Here is a 19,396-nt window from a genome sequence, read left to right as displayed (position 1 = left end):
TTACAGACAATTATTTCATAAATCAACATTTAAACAAATTATTGTGCCAAACTGAACTGCATGAGCAATGCTTTAAAAGGCCAAAAGGGCATGGATGTGAGTTTTGAGTGACAGATGAAGCCTTAAGCTTTGGGGCTTTCTTCCTATTTATCACCAAAAAAGAGGCATTGGAGCCTCAAACAAAGCAAGAGAAGTAACATCTGGTGGCTTGTAGAAACAAAGTACTACAGCACCTAGCCTCATCTAATATTATACGTTGTATAATATAACAAATGCATTTTTGGTCTTCTTACATAAATCAACACATTTAATTTTTAAAGAAGATGGTCTTTTTTGTCTTTTTTAGATTCTTGCAATGTAAAATTACATACAGTTAACGAATAGCATTTTGTAACAGTTTGTCTTCTCACCGTGTGTCTTCAGACAACGTTGTGTTTCACCTTCATCAGTAAGCTTCCCAGGTGGCACAGCAAAACTCTTCACAACAAACTTCCTATGTCCTTCATATTTCCCCTGCTGGCTGTTAGGATCCTGCAGGTGCTGACTATGACAGGTTCACCTGCTGTGGGCTCACCTGTATTTCTGTAACCAGTGAAGAGGAAAGTCAGACTACTGTATGCCTGACTAACTCCCAGAAACAGCATGCCACATGGGGCCTGCATCATGGTTGTGACACTACTTAGCATAGCCAAGGTCCCATCAGGAAAGCTTCTCTTACTGGATAAAGAAAACTATAGAAAGACCTCATGCCTCTTTAGACACACTGCATATGACTAGAAATATACAGCATATACTTCACATTGTGTGATTGGTTGAAAGCCCGTCCTTTAATATGGATTTCTTGGGCACCAGAATAGACCAATGTTCATTTCATGTCATTTTCATGCAAAGGGATGAAGCAATCACAAACAGCATGGATGAATAGAGAAAGAATATGACATGAAATTGACATTTACAGCCAAGGCAAAGCCAATGTGTGAGGGAACATTTTCCAGCCTTATCCATTCTCATGCAAAATAGGGCCTGTTTTTATTCCAGTGGTTCCTTAAGTTATTTAATACTTTGTGGAACAGCAGCTTATCAAACTGGATTCTCTGAGGAGGGCACATCTGTCTCTTATCATTGGCTCATCTCAGCATAAGGAGCCAAGTGTATGGATAAAAATGTAGATGGACAGAATGTGATGTGTGCCAAGGGGATGCTCCGACAGAGGGGTTGTGTCCTTGATGTGCAGAAGCTGAGCGTTCTGCACCAGGGCCTCTGGAGTGTGCTTAGTGTCACTAAAGGCTTTCACTTCCCCCTCCCTCTATTTGCATCTTCATTCATCTGCAGGCCCACTGCGGTGCAGCAGTCCCCACTCAACCATCACTCTCTCTTTGCTCAATATATATGGATCACAGAAAACAAGATCACAACACCGGCTCTTTAAAAGTCATACTTTTTTTTAATCGCCTCAGCTCCAGCTTTCACAAGTTTGTCTTTCATGGTTTCCTTGGGGGAATCTGGAGTTCTTCAAAGTTTTTAGTGCTGATCAGACAAGAGCAGCTCTGTGGGTTTACAGATAAAGTCACAGTGCCATCCTGTGGCCAGTACAGGTCATTACCGGAGACAACAAACATTATTTTTAGAATTTTGGTTTTATAACACTTCTTTTGAGTAGCTATAATAAATGTGTGTAAATGTAGTACAAGAAAAGGATGTTAATTACTTCATTAGTTTGTACTATTGGTAGAATTTGTAGCATACTTCTATACAAATAACTGTATTTTCCAAACAGGCACATACTGTATTTTATTTTTCTAGCCTCACATCTGAGAACAGCTGTGAAGAAGCAGTTACACAATAAAGAATGGCAGTTGCCAATTAAAATGCAAGAAAGTGGTGAGTAGATGCTCAAAATGCAGAGCAGTTAGAGCACAAGGCACAGTCAATCATCAAGCTGTGCTGTTGTCACAATAACAGTAAAATGCTTCATAAGCCTAAACATGTTAAATAGCCCAAGCTGTGAGTGTAATGTCTGGAGAACATGTGCGCACATAGATGTACAACCAAATAAAGCTTCTGGTTCAAATCATCCTCTGAAAATCAACTGTGCAGATGGTGCTGTAGCATACTTCAATAAATGTTTAAATAAATCTGATGAAAATCAAAATGTAAGCAAGACTGATCCTGTTTTATAACAACCGTTTAATATCATAGTCCAGGCTATATGGTTCATGTCAATCACGATGTAGCCAATTTATGAATTTATTTAGGCTTGACTTCAGAAGAGTTAATAAATCACAACAGTTAAACTCCCCAGAATGAAAGGTGAGTCAGGAGAGAGGTAAACAAAAGCAGTGAAAGGCTTTGGATAATGGCTGCGTGGCTTCTCTGTTTACTGAGATAAAAGAAAGAGGTATCTCCTCCAAGCTTCAGGAAGGTGTGTTTCTTTAGCACAAGAGACACGCAGAGTTACCCATGGGACACTAGACAAAAAGACAGCAAACTAGCCATTTTCACTTAGATTCAAATGCAGTAATATTTATCTTGTTTTCTTTCATTTTGTTTATCAGCATTCTGTTTTGAGGTTAATGAGGTTAACTGCACATGAGGATCTGTATGGAGTACTTTATTTCTAGTGCTCGCTGCAAACCTAATTTGTAAGTGTAAATTATTCTGATATATTATGCAGTTAAAGCAGGGGTCAGTTTCACTAATGCTTGTACAGTTAATTGTCTCAGCCTCTCTTAGCTGTCTGAAAGACATGTAGACCTTCTACTGTCAGTTGAGTCACAGTACGGTGTCTTACCATGGAAAGATTAACTGAAATGAAACTGGTGACTGTTGTAGATATTTGAAGTTTAGTCTTACTATGCAAATCATCACTTCAAACAGAACTGCATCTTACAAAAGCATGTTGACATGCTTTAAATGAAACACAGTTAGATATAAAAATGCCTATGCATATGGTAATAACCATATGTTCACAGCTACATTGGCACTCTCTGAATGTAGAGGGAATCCTTGTCCAACAGAGCAAAGACTGGTGCAACAGAAATTCCTTAGCAACTCAGTAGTTCACTACATAAATACACAACTTATTGGCTGAATTTAAGCTGCAGTAATCAGCCCAAGCTTTTTCTCATTTATGTCCTCCTTGGCCTGTGAGTTTATGAAGATTCTCAAAATTAATGAAGTAATTGTGCACAAGCTATTAAATTATGATTGTGTAATAACACTACAACACCCCTGATGACATATTGCAAAGCATCATGTGGCTTCCTCCCTTGCTGTACTGTTGTTCTAATGAGTTCCCTTAGCGTTGCACCACACTGTGTTGTTTTGCATTGTCTTGTCTAATTTCCCCACTGATACTGAACGGCTCAGTAAGGAGCTAGTATCTGTAGTCATCACACTGCAGATTTTATCTAATAAGAAGACAAGAGAACAAACAGTACCTGGTAGTTAATGAGTTGATGGGATGGTAAAACACTGCACTTATGACACTCATTTTAATGTATGTCCAACAGGACTGCTGCAAATCTTTATCTTGATGCCATGTTCAGGAGGAAGGTTGAATTTATTGATCTTTCTAGTGCTTTCACTTGACTCTTTCAGCATAAGTTTATGATACTGGCTGTGATATTTTTATTCTTTGCTTTTTTCTTTCTCATTATTAAAAACATTAAAAAAAAAATTCTGTGGCCTTAATTTCAAACTCTGGTGATTTGCATCATTCCATAAAAATCAGTGTCTTTTTGAAATAATTAACACAGTGATTATGTTTAATGAAATAATGGTACCGTGAAATGAAAGAACGTATTGTATCTGAAAGTTGCTAAAAAGTAAAGCAAAATGGCAGGCAGGTTGAGCAGTATTTTTCATCAGACATGGGGTTGTGGCTTAATTTAAATGTAAATAATTAACCACCCTCTAGTTAGAGATGCAGACTCAATCATTTTATGCCTTAATTAATCAGCAAAGAATGTTTCATTGTTGGTGCATTTAATTGCTGTTGAACTACTGGAATGAAACAATATGCAACATTAATTAATACCAGCTATCAGTGGCCAGATTTGCCCTCAGCAACTCAGTAAACAAATCTTGTCCAAAGACAATTTGCTGACATTGCACGATCAAGATTTATGATTCCCTGGCTGCAAAGTGGGTTGTTAATGAAGCAGAATAGATCTCCAAACATAGGTCTATAAAATACATATGCAAAGCCCCAACTGCTGTCACTTGATCAATGTCAGACAGCCATTATTTAAATTTCCAGAAGTGGTTTGGATTGCTCTAGCATCCACATTCCCTCAGATGACTCTTACAAGAAACAGTCTTTTAATACAAGCTGGCTTCCTGGCTCTTTATTAAAGTGCTCCAAATTTAAATCTTGAATCGGAAAGGTCAGAGCTGAATATTTTCTCAGTGGTGGCTCTTCATAAATTCAGGCAAGCTAAATGACAAGGTCTCATGACTCAACGAGGAGAGTCCCTTTGACACCATGCAATTAGTCTCAAAATATAAAACCACCATGTGTGTAAACAAATTTAATACATAAATCTAGCTCAAATTTCTAAAAGGGACTTTGTTAATTAAGACATCATGGTTGCTGAATGTGTAAGGGGTGTAAAATTCATTTTTACATGAACTTGCAATTACAGGGATTCAGAAGTTAGTCTGTTATAGCAGTAACTCCTTTGAAAGTTTTAGTAAAAAACATTTAATAATTCAATGTAATCATCTTTTGACCTCCAGAAAGGTTCTTCTGTACCTATAGCTCTACTGATATGAGGTAATTATACGGCACAGTATCAAGAAGGTCAAATTAAAAAGCAAACTAGGCCAAAGCCTATGGCAAATTTTGAGAAATGAAAAGAATAACTTTAAAGGTAATGAAGGCACGAGTCTGACAAGTAATAAAGCGCTGTACAACTAAAGGGTGTTATTGGTGTTAAACCAACTTCTGGAAAAAGTGAAAATGAGCTCCTAGACCACTTCAGATTTCTTTACCCCAAATATATATCAGTATCAGGAGCTACTATTGATGAGGATGAACATGATTCATACTGAACTACTGCTTAGAATTAGCATATATACGTGTAACTAGGAAAGAATATGTGAAAAGATAGTTCCATTCATTCAGTCATTTAAAGATGATGAAGCCAGAGCAGAGTGGCATAAAGGTTCATAACCACATAACAAACAATGGCAAAACTAATGCTTTCAATCAGAACATTTCACTAATTCATATTAATTAAATCAATTCCAAGCAAAGGGCTTCTACAGATACTCCAAAAACAATGAGGGAGAAAAACAGGAGAAGAATGAGCTGCAGGTGATGAAATTAAACAAAAACACATTAAGTGCTGAGAGACTTTCCCAGAGCTCCAAATTAAAGCTGATGGCCATAGAAACCTTGTAATCACTAGTGGTGCCAATTTGCTGCAGAGAGGATGGGGTGCAGAGGAACAGATGTGTGCCAGAATACCTTCGGATGATTTCTTAATAGCGTCATAAATTCATTCATGCATTACCGGCATACCAACACCACTGTCAGCCTGCTGCTAGGCTAGACACTACAGGCCTTTAAGCACCTGCTGCACAAACACTAGTTAGTTGGCCCACATATTTCTCTTTGTTACAGCCACTCCAGTGATGCAACTGGCAACAATTAGAAGAGTTATTTTGGCTGTTGTAAGTTTGTTCTGTGTTGTGAAAAAAAATGATGGAGACTGTGGTCCACAATAGAGTTTATAAGGCAACAAAGACATGAAACTGCTGATGTAGTGTATTCCTTTCATTTGTGTTAAGCCTTTCTCAGTGTCTTGCCTCCACAGGGACTTAGCCAGGCTGCTCAGCTGGCTGTACCTTACAGCTGTGGCCATGAACACTCTCAGTTAATTACAGTACCACTTCTGTATGGCTGCACAGTCAGCAGGTTCACTGCACTGTTATTGGGAGGGGTTCCCGTCATTATCTGCTCAGCACTTGTTCTAGGAGTCTTTTGCACTGGTATCTACCATGCCATCAGTGGAGTTCACCGCTGATTACTGTCACAAAGTTAAACTTTTTATTTGGATAACTGATATTGAGCAAAAAGATGCACATGGCCACACAAAACTTACATAAATTACAGTGATGATTATTATTAGAATCTTTTGCGTTTGTCTTCAGCTTATCTTCAATGTTGTAATCAACGTTCAAAACATTTCCTGTAAAAAGAAAACTGTTCTTAGAAGTAGAGTAATGGCTCTTGATAACTAACAGTAGTTAGACTTTTTTTTTTTTCAGCTTGACTGGGAAAAGTAGCTTGGACAGTACCTGCTCCAGATCCTCACTGATGTTAAAGGCAAGTTCCTGTCTCACTTTCTCCACCTGCAGTCAGCAAAGTGAATATACACATTTGAAGTCAAACAGTGACATGATTTTACTCCTTATAAAATATAAAGACTGGTAGAAGAATATGTTCTGCTTCAGTATGTATGATCACATCTAAAAGTTAATGTTACTCGTTATAGTCTGTAAAATGTTTTATTTTAAAGAACTACTTTGTCTCTGAGTTTAAAATGATGACATATATGTAACCTGCTTTCATAAATTAGATATTTTACAACATTGTTTTAGTCAAGGGGCTGTTTTATTAGGTACAGCTGAAACTATGTTTTGTAAACCAACACAAAAGAGCTGCCAAAAAAAAAATTCTACCATTTTCATGGCTTTTTATGTTCAGTTTTTGTTAACATTGTCTGAAATATATAAACCCAAGTGAGGTCATAATTAATGGTAGCATGGTACTGGACTATACTGAGAATTTGTTAGTCCTCCCTATTTACAGGTTTGCATAATAGAGGCAGACTATTACAAACAATACTACAATACAATGCAGTACAGAACAAAAACAAAATAAAGCTTATAGGTATAAAAGTAGACTTTTCAGTCAGACAGTTGTATTGGATTGCATTTGTTTGTGAACCACTGGGTGTATATTAGATGTTTAAAGTTGTCCTGTTAGATGCCTGGAAAGTTTCCCATGCTCATGACTCATGACTCATGACATTGAGATACAGAATTAAAACAGACGAGCACAGCATACAACACGTAGTATGACCTTGATGTAACTTGCAACTTTCCTCGTTATGGTACTTACTGTGTCACTATCTGATAATTCTGTTTACTCTTGCTGAAACGGACAAACTGTGGTAAAAAGAGGGATTTTGTACTTAATATAATACCAGCTTTTCTTAATATCTCCCTATAGGCTATCCCTAACCTTAAACTCTTGAAACAACATGTGCTTGTACTGTTTGTGATGTTATATAAAAGATTTTGTATGATAAGGGGTTTTGGGGCCTACAGTACCTTTAGGGACACACGCCTCTCACCAGAGGTGTGTTGAGCAAACAGAACGGCGTCATGGACAGAGAGGAAGAGATTACTACGGGCAATACTGCTGTCTTCAAAAGCTCCACCGGCCTCCAATTCCTCATACACTTGAGCTGCATAGGGGAAAGCAAAGAAGTATCACATAAGGACTTGCACACAGTGAAACTCTTTGATTTACCTGATGTGGTATTTAAAGACATAAACAGTAACTGTACTATTTGTCAAGAGTAATCAGTGATAATAAATTACCATTAATTCGGCTCGCCCTTTATTTCACAGGGAATCAAAAGATGTGCAGCTTTTGCCAAGTGTATTTGTACTATACAAGCATCCTCCACAACTCAATATTTTGAAGCGTGGGACTAGTGTAGGTCTCTGTTGCCATGCCAACTGTTCAGTAAAGCCAACAAATGTGAATGCAGCCATTTCAGATTTTACCTTGAACATTAGCCAGGTAGAGTTTAATGCCCAGCTTTGCATAGTTTGAGTTCATCTGTGTAGGAAAATAAAGGAGAAAAAAAAGAGACTTTTTTCAGATGTGTCCACCCACAGTGTCAACAATTTAAAATAAAAATTCTCTCATACAAAAGTTCCTCAAGGAACTCCAGGTTTTAATCTTGAAGCTTCTGTGTTAAAACTAGATTTGTATAAAAAACAGAACCATTTTATTATTAAGGTGCTTCTTTAACTTGTCTGCTAGTAGGGAGGAGTGCTAATGGTCGCTAACGCTAACCCAGTATTGGCTGGTGTCATTTTTACTTACATACCTTTTTCATTTAAAATTACATTTAAGTTAGACATTTTGTTAGTTTGTTTCTGTAGCATGAGTCTTTCAACGTCAGAAACTGAAATGTCAAATCATGCTCTTATAATTGGCAGTTACTTTGATTAGCTAAGTCTAAGTAACTTTTCAGTCAGAACTTTGCTAATTGGAAATAAAATGATTCCATCTTTATTTCCATCTATGCCATGTGCCAACACAGTGGAGGGCAGCTGCCTCAATCCCACTCCCTACCAAATTGATCATATTGTTGACAGTGCTATAGCCACACTGCGTGAAACCTTGATACCGTGGCCTCTCTGAAAAAGAAGTTAGTGAATCGGAGGAGATTAGCCTCATGGTATAATTTATATATCCGGACCTTAATGCAGGCATCACAAAGGCTGGAAAGGAAGTGGCATTCCACAAATTTAGAGGAATTTTATCTAGCCTGGAAAAACAGTTTATTAACATAAAAAAGCTCTCCGTAAAGCCAGAACTGCATACTATTCATCACTAATAGAGGAAAATAAGAACAATCCCAGGTTTCTTTTCAGCGCTGTAGCCAGGCTGACAAAAAGTCACAGCGCAGTGTTCCCTTAGCTCTCAGCAGTGATGACTTGATGAGTTTCTTTACAAATAAAATCACAACTATTAGAGATAAAATTCAGCAGATGCTTCCTATACCTGCAATAAATGAATCTTCTACTACAGTAGCTCTTGAATCATCTGTAAGACCTCAGTTATGTTTAGACTGCTTCTCTCCCATCGATCTCTCTGAATTTACATCAGTTGTTGCTTCATCTAAATCATCAACGTGTCTCTTAGACCCCATCCCAACTAGACTGCTTAAAGACACCCTGCCATTAATTAACTCATCTTTATTAGACTTAGTAAATTTATCTCAAGAATCAGGCTACGTACCACAGGCCTTTAAGACTGCAGTAATCAAACCCTTAGTCAAAATGCCTAGTCTTGATCCAGGAGTCTTGGCTAATTATAGACCAATATCCAACCTACCATTTGTTTCTAAAATCCTTAAAAAAGCTGTTGCTTAGCATCTATCAGACCACTTACACAGGAATGAACTATTTGAAGATTTTCAATCCGGATTTAGAGCATAGTACAGAAACAGCACTGTTAAAAGTCACCAACGATCTTCTCTTAGCCTCAGATAATGGACTTGTTTCTATACTAGATCTTGGTGCTGCATTCGACACTATTGACCACAACATCTTATTACAGAGATTGGTGCATGTGACTGGTATCAGAGGAACAACATTAAAATGGTTCCAATCCTATTTATCAGACATATTCCAGTTTGTTCATGGCCACGATGAACCTTCCACACACACAAAAGTTACTTATGGAGTTCCACAAGGTTCTGTGCTAGGACCGATTCTGTTCACCCTGTCCATGCTTCCTTTAGGCAATGTCATTAGGAAACACTCTCTTAATTACCACTGCCATGCAGATGACACTCAGCTGTATCCATCTATGAAACCTATTAACACAAACCAGTTAACCAGACTTCAAGCATGTTGAACTGACATAAAGGCCTGGATGACCAGTAACTTTCTACTTTTAAATTCAGAGAAAACAGAAGTTATTGTATTTGGGCCTAAAAACCTGAGAAATAGCTTTTCTAAAATTATAGCTACTTTAGATGGCATAGCCCTGGCCTTCAGCACTACTATGAAAAACCTTGGAGTTATTTTTGACCAGGACATGTCCTTTGACTCACACATAAAACAAATATCTAGAACTGCCTTCTTTCACCTGTGCAACATTGCCAAAATTAGGAATATCCTGTCTCAAAATCACGCAGAAAAACTAGCCCAGTCTAGCCTCAAGGCTAAATTACTGTAACTCATTACTATCTGGAGGTCCCAGTATCTCCATAAAAAGCCTCCAGTTAATCCAGAATGCTGTAGCCACAGTCCTGACAGGAACTAGCAAGAGAGATCATATTTCTCCTATATTAGCTTCTCTTCATTGGCTCCCTGTAAAATACAGAATAGAATTTAAAATCCTTCTTCTCACATACAAATGCCTTCATGAGCAAGCTCCTTCATACCTTAAAGACCTCATAGTACCATATTATCCCAATAGAGCACTGCACTCTCAAGAGTGCAGGTCTACTTGTGGTTCCCACAGTTTCCAAAAGCAGAATGGGAGGCAGAGCCTTTAGCTATCAAGCTCTTCTCCTGTGGAACCAGCTCCCAGTCTAGGTTCAGGAGGCAGACACTCTCTGTACTTTTAAGGCTAGACTTAAAACCTTCCTCTTTGACAAAGCGTATAGTTAGGGTTCAGGTAACTCTGAACCATCCCTTAGTTATGCTGCTATAGGCCTAGACTGCCCAAGGACCAAGGAGGTGCACTGAACTCCCCTACCCTAACCCTCCCCTCCCTTCTCTTCCCCTCTCTTCCTCTCCTCCCACCTCACATGTATATTCCACCATTGAATGTCACTAACCTTGTGCTCTCTCCCTCTCTCTCTGTTCTCTCTCTGTACCTTCTGCCGGTGTCCCTGGTCCTGAAGCTGTATATCGCTGATGTGCAGTTATTGACCCCACCAACCTGCAGTGTCTATTTGTTGTTTATTGTTGCTGTTCTTTTCTCTCTCCTCTATCCACTCACCCCAACCGGTCAAGGCAGATGGCCGCCCAAACTGAGCCCGGTTCTTTTGCTTTTTGTTGGATGTATGGCATATATGTTTCACTACCCCAAAATTTACAATATATATCCGTTAATGGTATTGCAAACAAGCTTATGACCTTTATCAATACTTTGATGCCCATTAGATCAATGAAGCAGACCCCTGCCAAATCGAGGATGAGGGTGTGGAAGGGCATGGGCTGGAAGTCCAGTGTGACAGCAGAAGGACTGGGCGGCTCCGGCTCTCCCAGTTCAATGTCACTACAGTGGAAGTTGACATAGCTGGTGGGAAGGTCAGGTTTACTGGCACTGCCATCACTCGTATCAAAGTCATTTTGCAGTTCAATCTGAGATATGGTCTAGATTTAGAGGAAACACATACAGAAAGGTGTCAAGAAAAGGTCACAAGTTGTATTTTGTATATAATTTTTCATATGAAATACAAAACAGGTTTTATATGTTGTTCTGGCTATGTGGCGTGACTGTTAAAGTACACAACTCAACAGTCGTGCACTTGATCTTACCTGAGATTTCATGTTAATCAAAGAGCTGGCTTTCCTCTTTTTAGTCTCCTTGTCCTTTTTCTCCTCTTTTACTTTTTCCCTCTGTTCCTTCTCTAAGAACTTCCTTCTGGCAAGAATGAGTTTGCCAGGGTCTAGACCAGTCTAGACACAAACATGCCTATGTAAACACTTATGCGCCGCATGAACACATTCATTCAAACCTACCTAACCTTGAGAGACAGCAAAAGAGGTTAATTGTTAACTGTACCTTTTTGATGACCCTCTGACGAAATATTTCCGCATTTGCAAAATAGAGTGGCGAACAATAGTTCACTATTTTCACACCTGTTGTTGACATGACCTGTGGAGTTATTACAAAAAACTGAAATATACTTCCCTTGACATCATGTGGAAAAACAAAAATACAAAAGAATATTTTGTTTACCTTACTGTAAGTCTTTGGATTTTTGTAGATGCCTGTATCCATAATCTGAACCATTGTCGAACCATTACGACTACCGGAAGTAAAAAAGAGCGCTCAATTAGCATTATATGCTTTACAAGCACTATCTTTGAAATGTAGCTTTACATTTACATTTTGCAGGGAATTTACTTACAACTGTGTCTTAAATATCACTACCAGGATAGAAAAGCCCACTCCGATGGCCACTCCAAAAGGTAAGCTAAGAAAGAATGTGGCCAAGAATGACACAACCCACACACACTGGAAGAAAATGAACAACAGAATGAGAAAAAAAAACATATAAAAAAATACATCACAGTGTACTGTAATATTGCCTATATGAGGCACAGCTTTAACTTACACAGTCTAATTTGCTCTTCTTCCACAGAAAATAGGGATCAGAAAGCTGAAGGAGTGTGTTCTTCAGGTTGATTGCAATTAAGGCTCCAAGCACTGACTGACAAAACAAAATACACTTAGATTTTTCTCCTTCTACTTAAAACTTTTGTATAATTTCTCAAGGTACTATTATCAAGGTACTGTGTTATTATATTATGTCTACCTACTTTTGGTAATGGTTTCAGGTAGGCTCCTAGTGCAAGCATAGTAACCATTACAACCAGCATCACACATAGACTTGCAAACTATAAGAGAGCAGCAACAGAGGTGTAGCAGATGACAGTTTGAAATATTATTTTCCTGTAGTCCATGCTGTGTGTCTCTATTAAAAAAAACAGGCAAAGTAAATTATTGTTGCAGTACCTTGGAAAGTTGATATAGCACTCACCTGTGATGTTCCTCCAGCACTGTCTACAGCCAGTGTTACAGACAGGGCACAGCAGATCACATGAATCTTAAAGAAGGACCCGAGGAAATTGCTGCAGCCAAGAGCCAACATTTCCTGTACAAGCATATATATATGGAATATTTACAAAATGGAATAAAATTAACTAGAAAAAGATATGCACTTTTTCTACCTGGTTGGGATCCACGTCATAGCCATGTTTGGCTCCTAGAGTCCTGGCCATTGCCAAATTAATGACATAACCTACTATTGCCAGGGAGAAAGCTGTGCTCAGCATGTCTTCCCACTGACTCACTGTTGGCAAAACTGGTTTTGGGAATCTGGAAAATAGAGACAAGAAACAAATCAAAATAGAGTTTTGAGTATTAAGTATTTTTAATTAGTGATTGATACTTATGCTGATATATGCTTTACCCTAAAGGGATTTCTCCCACTATATCCATGTGATAGATTTCTGGAAGATGTAAAGGACCTGAGATGGCTGTAGCCACTACCACCTGTGTACAGGCATACAGATCAATTACCAATATCGGCCTCTTCTTGGTTACTAGCGCGACAAACAATCCACAATACATAAAATAAAGCAAAAATTGAAGTAGGGTTCTTCTGAGTAGAAATGACAAACAATAAATGACTTACAATGATGATCTCCATCGGAATGGGGAAGGGCAGTTTGTGACGGTAGCGTGCACTCAGCTCCTTCACAACAATCAGAGCTACACTGCTGACCAGAGCAAATACTAATGATGCTATGTTGGTATCAGGAAGGCCACTTACAATATCTACAAGAGTCTGTGAGAAAAATATCAAAATTTCATATTTTACTGGCAAATCAGCCACAGTCATTTGATATTTTTTTTATCATATATAAAAGAGTCATTTACATATATAACAGCCAGCGGGCCACTATAAGGTGGCACTTTGATGCCAAAGATGTACTTGAGCACTGAGATGAGGATCTGCAATCCTGCAGCAGTCATGAAGCCTCTGACGAAGGATTCTGACAGATAAATGGCTACAAACCCAAACTGCATGAAGCCAAGGCCAATCTGCACAGACATATGTAGTTTTCAGTGAATCAGTTTCAGATTAAACTTTACATTTTGTTGTAATTTCAGCGTAAAATACTGAGCTTGCAATAATAAAATTGCCTGTATGATTGCAGTGAGACAAGCCAGAGTTCCAGATATTCCCAGCCGAACATCATTCATCCTGTCTGTGTCCACTATTGTAGCATTAAGAGTGGCATTGAAATGACTGAAGTCTGACTCTGGGGCCAGCCTGAGACAGACGATTCCCACCATAATGCTGAGAACAGCGAAAGTACCTGGACATAGATAGCAGTGTGTCACAACTTTTTTTCTCGACCATACTGCAAATTAGGTAATCAGGCTGAGTGAAGCTGATCTGCACTGCTATGGCATTAATCACTGTCATCACATGAAATCGCCGCAGAAAAATCACTGTGATTTACCTGGGACCATCTGGTGAGCAGTGCCCATGAAGAAATACGGGATTAGGGGGAAGAAAGAGGAATAGAGACCATTGACAGGAGGGAGGTTTGCCAGGAGGGCAAAAGCCATGCCTGGAAAGAACAGAAACTTTTTTTTAATAACAGTCCAATAAATCACAATAACATGCTCTATACTGGAGCTAGTACTGCAGCAACAAGCCAGTTCAGAGGCATCAGAGAGAGTAGAGGGTTGACTGACCTTGGGGTACCTGAATGGTACCAGCACTGACCCCGCTAATGACATCACACAGCAAGTTGTCCTTTACTTTGTACTTGGGAAGCCAGGTCAGTACAGGTAGATGTCTAAATAACAAGCCCTTCAGCCTAGATGCAGAGCATCTGACAGAAACAAACATGAGAAACTCTGGTTTAGTTGTTACTTTAAAAAAGTCCATACCACCTGTCTAAACTTTATATTGAGCCATAGCTACAGGCTGTTTGAACACGACATAAGCTTGTCAGAGGTGAGTTTGTGTATGCAATGTAGCAGAAGTTGACTATATGTACCTGAAGAGTTTCTTCACTTTCTCTCCAACAGGAAACTGTCGACTCTTCTTGTCAAACTCCTTGTCAAAGTCTGGGAGGTTATATGCCGGCCTGTCAACCACATAACGTGGGCGGTTCTGCTGCATGGCTGCAGTATAGTAAGCTTTATTAAAGACATAAACACTCTAATAAACTAGTAAAGACCATTGCTACTATAATTAAGTCAAGGCAGCATTACTGTTACATTAACTTCAATAGCACAAGTGAAGTGCTTACTTCCATTTTTATCATCAAACAAAACCAAGACTTTTATTTTAAAACTTGTGATCAGAAAATGATATTTGTAAACGTTTTCTTCGTATTAATCTTGAGAATCGCAAGTCCCTATTTTCCCTAATCTAACCTTGAAGGGTGAAGGATCAGCCAAATGGTTGGTGCACTGCTAAAATATTTGACCAGGTAGAGCACCAGGTAAATAATAGCACACACAAGTTCACCCTGTCCTCAATAATCTTCCACACTGCATGCAGAAAAACAAGTCGACATCATTTTTTAAATTAGGTATACCACGCTGCATATTATAGAACAAAATTGGTAATAATGACAAAACATGAACATTTTTATCATTCTGCTTGAACCGATGGTCAAACAACTGTCACATTGTTAGAAGCTGATAAACTTTTAAACCTTGTATTGAATAATAAGAAGAAATAACTTGATATAAAGTTGGAGTTAAAACAAATTTTCCTTCACTATTTATTAATAGAACCCTCATTGACAAAACAGCGCATACTCATTTCAAATCTTGTTATAAAGGAATATTAACATATACCAACGTTCAGATTTCTGCGATCAAATGTTAAGTTGTAAGTAAAAGGTTAACACATTTCACCCCCAAGTGTGATCAGTCTGGTTATAAGCATTTCTGTATTTATTAATATCAACGCAGAAAGTGTGAAAACACCATACCTTTCTGCTGAAGCACGATGTCTGCAGGCATGTATTGTGTATTGCTCACTTGTTTGATATCTTATCAAGTTGAGCTTAAGACCCCCTCTACACCTTTTAGGCGGAGCTTAACACTGAAAATCTTAAAAGCCCTGGCACTGAAAAACGTGGCTGAATTACTTACAAATCCCCAAAGAGACAGTATGACAGAATTAACAGTAAATGCATATATTTAATGAGATCAGTTTCTATACACATGTAACATCACATTCATTCTCTTAATAACAAAAATACTATTTTACACATCTTATGGTAAACGACTGAATGAGCTAAAGCTGGAGCTAAACTACTTACGAAGCCTAGTTTAACTTGACCTACACAAATCATACTACCTAAAATACATGACATATAAATAGTGCATTTCAAGATTAAAAAGGATGCAACAGACGATAACATGTAAAATGTGACTGTTCCATTGTATCTGGGTTTGTGTGCAAAACAAGGGCATCAATATCGAAGGCTAAAGTGCAATTATTAATCAGATCCATTTTGTCTAAAGAGGAATGTCAGGACTTTCAAAGACTCTTGACAAAAAAATAGGTCTCCCTCTGGTGGGACAAATGATGAAAAGCACTAATCCCACAGAAGGCCTTTTCTTTGGAGATATACAACTCAACCAGTTGGTTCTTATCAAGTGAAAAACAACATGATGTGAGAAATAAAAGTACACTTCCCACCTGTAACTACTTTCTTTAAAAAAAACAAAAGGTATAAATGAGTGTGCAACTATTCAAATCAGTGATTCAATTTAAAACTGTTTTCTCAATTGCTTAATAACTGAGGACAAATAGAGTTAAAAGCCCAACTTTGCAGACACTATAAAGTAGCAGAATATATAAATATTATGTAGTTCAGAAATGCTGCTATCAAAAAGCTAATTTGGGTAAAAACAATCAAGCACTAATATAGACTAGTATCAGCAGAGTGGCTTTAGGTAGGTGGCTTAGTTTTGGTTTAGAGGATATTCACTTTGATAGCATTTTCACTTTCATTTCAATAAACTGCTTGTCATGGTGGGGATTTCCTTTCATACTTCAGTTGTTTTAATATTAAACAAACCCAAGATAAAATCTGTGTTCAAATCAACCTGCATGTCTCTTCCTAAATAGCCTTGAACAGTTCCATTCTTCAGAGGTTTACAACTCATGACCCAGTACACGAACATAGTATCTGGGTCATTACAAAAGGGAGAACAAGTTATGATGCAACTACAGAGTTTGTCAAACAAGTGTAACCCCATGTGGTAAAAGTCAGATGACTTTTTAATCTAGCCGTGTCTGACACAAAAGCTCTTAGACCAGCCCCCGGTGGCAGCCTAAAACCCCTCAAAGTCCATTGCAGTCTATAAAATCACTGTTGACTAGAAATCACTGAGGATGCTGATGTCTGCAAACTCCTGGCGATATCTATATGAGTACAAGGCTAAGAGGAAGGACCACTTCAGCGTCAGGAAGCTCCACACACAGGCAAGATAGAGGCTCCTTGGGTCAGTAGGAGCTATTTGGACAGAACAGATAGTGTACACTTGCATTAGGAAATCAATCCTCTGATTCAATGTGCACATGAGTTGTTCATAATAAACATTAACATATAAACATATTATTCTCTATTATTCTATAGTATATTATCATTTTAGACTAGAAACAGTAGAAGATGGGTTACATTGCTTCTGTGTGATGGCGAGAGCAAGGAAGGTGATGAAGGCAGCCACTGCCAATACTGAGAAGAGCACACCCACAGCGATGAAGAACCGCAGCCCTTTGAGCCAGGTGCGCCAGTAATCCTGCAGGTACATGACATGTGTAACCAGAGCCCACACCGCTAAAACTCCTGTCAAAAGAGACAAACACACAATAGTCACTCAAGGGACTTTAAAATCAAGCCAACAAAGCTATGACAGTACATCCAAACAGGGTAAAAATACCCAGCATGATTTCCAACTGCCAAAGATGATATATTACTTTATTTTCCTCAAAACCTGGAACAATTCAGTTAACTATGTAATAAAACAAAAGCAGAAAATTGGTTAAATGACAGACAAACAGAACATGTGACATGTTTGCTTGGGGCAAAATCTCATTTTCTAGCAATGGATTTATCATTTTAGCTCTGACTGATGTATCACATACAGCTAAGACAGATAAATCAGCCCATGTTTACTTATTACACATATATGGTGTTGGTATACATGTCTGCTAATAAGTGACCAAACATTTAGTAGAGAAATACGGAGGTTTACATGCTGCAGTTAGTAACATACAGTGATGTTTGAGGGTGTAGGCCTTGGATAAGGATTAGCCAGTCTCAGATTCTGTCAATGCTCCAAAACTGTGTGAAGTAGGTCAGTGCTCATCGGTGTTTAGTCTGACAGCAGCTAAGACAGTAAGGTTATGTGCAAATACCTGACAGGCCTCCCATCGCCGCCGTCCATGGCTGTTTATAAGCGATATTCCAGACCAAGAAAGCTGAAAGTCCAACCACGGCTCCAAACGTGCTATAACCAATGCTAATGTAGACCCTGTTGATCCCCATTGTAAAACACAACTTCTGCTACCCAAAGGTTAGTAACAAGTGCGACAGATAAAGGTGTATTTAAAAAAAAAACGGGCTGCTTTTAAGCTACAACAACAGCTTACCGCCACATTATGTAATATCCTGGATAATACCGACAGGAGAAGAGCTCCCCTCGGCTGAACGAGCATAGAAAACGGCCCCTACCACTGTTAGCACAACTACCTTCCACAAAATAATCGCTAAAAATGTGCTTTGTCTACACACCTACACCGATGGCACATTTAGACTCGCAACTAGTTAGCTAAACCAACAAGCGGCAGTAAAATATGAAGGCTGTGTTTATCTGATAGACTCGACAAAGATGGCATGCTATGACCGAGAAAACACCACTAGCCTGAGTCCCGGTCTTCAGCACGTTATCTTAAAGAAACACAATTCATCGATGTTACTGATATAAACAGATACTTCGCTGTTATACAACAAAAGTGAAAAGCTAAAATCGGGTTGTCAGCGGAAAAAACGAAAAACTCGCGCTGTTTTTAACATTCTTTTATTATAAAGTCATCTATCACTTACACTTCATATATCTTTGCACAGAGGAAACCCCTTTCTAACTGAAATACCGCCCCTAGCGGAGGAAAGAGAAACAGCCATTTCAGACCTCTGATGCCAAAACCATCTTAACTAATATTTAGGTGCTATTTATTATTTTCACTAGGCTACTGTTCAGACATCATAGGCACTAAATGTAATGAGAGGATACTTTCAACAATGGTGCCATGCATAGTTTTTACTTTTGAAATAATTTCATGCAAAGTGCTGTAAAAATAACAAGCCTAAATCAAGTCACTCTATTGTGACTTCCATTTGCTTCAAAACGAGAGAGGTCGAGGTACCTGGCAGGTAGTTCATTCCCAGCATCTTAGTTCTTCTGTGGATCCAGGCTGTCTGACTGTTTTTTGTCTCTTCATGTGATCCCACATTGATGCTACAGTCAGGGCTCTTAGGACTCTCTCTAACATTTATTGATATATATATATTTTTTTGTAATGTATGATATGATGGATAGGAATCAGAACATCTAAAGTACCTGGACCTATTGCCCAATACTGTATGTATGGAGGGTAAGAGTACACATTTTCTGTTACATGAAAACCATCAGCAGCTCACGTGGCAGCTTTGTTGTTTAATTTAATTTTTATATAAAATCCGTAGTTGATGCATTAATTCATGCAGCCACTGGACACAAAAGCATAATAATAGCACAGATAAGATGAAGATGCCTTAACAACTTAATGCACAAAGAAGATATTCATAT

At 38.4% G+C, this 19,396-nt stretch overlaps 2 protein-coding genes across 3 annotated transcripts; both read right to left on the bottom strand.

Annotated features, from left to right (window-relative positions):
• Window positions 1–5,205: 5,205 nt before the first annotated feature.
• Window positions 5,206–14,702, bottom strand: LOC113145786 (solute carrier family 26 member 9). Of its 2 annotated transcripts, none has more exons than XM_026332864.1 (20): window positions 14,578–14,702; window positions 14,270–14,409; window positions 14,032–14,142; window positions 13,709–13,884; window positions 13,442–13,606; window positions 13,197–13,349; window positions 12,972–13,054; window positions 12,730–12,877; window positions 12,540–12,653; window positions 12,319–12,396; window positions 12,114–12,209; window positions 11,907–12,013; window positions 11,735–11,804; window positions 11,558–11,650; window positions 11,311–11,451; window positions 10,906–11,145; window positions 7,807–7,861; window positions 7,345–7,481; window positions 6,307–6,360; window positions 5,206–5,427 (listed from the first exon to the last, which is right to left on the bottom strand). In XM_026332864.1, exons 1-20 carry the CDS (start codon window positions 14,700–14,702, stop codon window positions 5,266–5,268), a joined length of 2,448 nt encoding a protein of 815 aa, XP_026188649.1. In that variant the 3' UTR covers window positions 5,206–5,265. The 2 variants fall into 2 exon arrangements, with proteins under 2 accessions (XP_026188649.1, XP_026188650.1); XM_026332865.1 differs by having other exon boundaries at window positions 5,382–6,197.
• Window positions 14,703–15,716: 1,014 nt separating this feature from the next.
• On the bottom strand, window positions 15,717–18,557 carry slc48a1a (solute carrier family 48 member 1a). Its single transcript, XM_026333610.2, has 3 exons — window positions 17,967–18,557; window positions 17,227–17,394; window positions 15,717–17,061 (listed from the first exon to the last, which is right to left on the bottom strand). Exons 1-3 carry the CDS (start codon window positions 18,094–18,096, stop codon window positions 16,925–16,927), a joined length of 435 nt encoding a protein of 144 aa, XP_026189395.1. The 5' UTR covers window positions 18,097–18,557; the 3' UTR covers window positions 15,717–16,924.
• Between the last annotated feature and the right edge of the window lie 839 nt (window positions 18,558–19,396).

The sequence above is a fragment of the Mastacembelus armatus genome, chromosome 7 (genome assembly GCF_900324485.2).
Source record: "Mastacembelus armatus chromosome 7, fMasArm1.2, whole genome shotgun sequence".
NCBI lineage: Eukaryota > Metazoa > Chordata > Actinopteri > Synbranchiformes > Mastacembelidae > Mastacembelus > Mastacembelus armatus.
This window is presented reverse-complemented; position numbering and strand designations above follow the sequence as displayed.

What these genes read in the sequence shown, in the direction of transcription:
- LOC113145786 (XM_026332864.1), bottom strand. Translation starts at nt 14,702, where the DNA reads ATGCAGCAGAACCGCCCACGTTATGTGGTTGACAGGCCGGCATATAAC. An exon ending in AAAGTGAAGAAACTCTTCAG is followed by an intron (nt 14,410 to 14,577) that starts GTACATATAGTC and finishes TGTTTCTGTCAG; the next exon opens with ATGCTCTGCATCTAGGCTGA. An exon ending in GTGATATTTAAGACACAGTT is followed by an intron (nt 11,805 to 11,906) that starts GTAAGTAAATTC and finishes TACTTCCGGTAG; the next exon opens with TCGTAATGGTTCGACAATGG.
- slc48a1a (XM_026333610.2), bottom strand. Translation starts at nt 18,096, where the DNA reads ATGGGGATCAACAGGGTCTACATTAGCATTGGTTATAGCACGTTTGGA. An exon ending in GGCGATGGGAGGCCTGTCAG is followed by an intron (nt 17,395 to 17,966) that starts GTATTTGCACAT and finishes CTCTTTTGACAG; the next exon opens with GAGTTTTAGCGGTGTGGGCT. An exon ending in CGCCATCACACAGAAGCAAT is followed by an intron (nt 17,062 to 17,226) that starts GTAACCCATCTT and finishes CTGTCCAAATAG; the next exon opens with CTCCTACTGACCCAAGGAGC.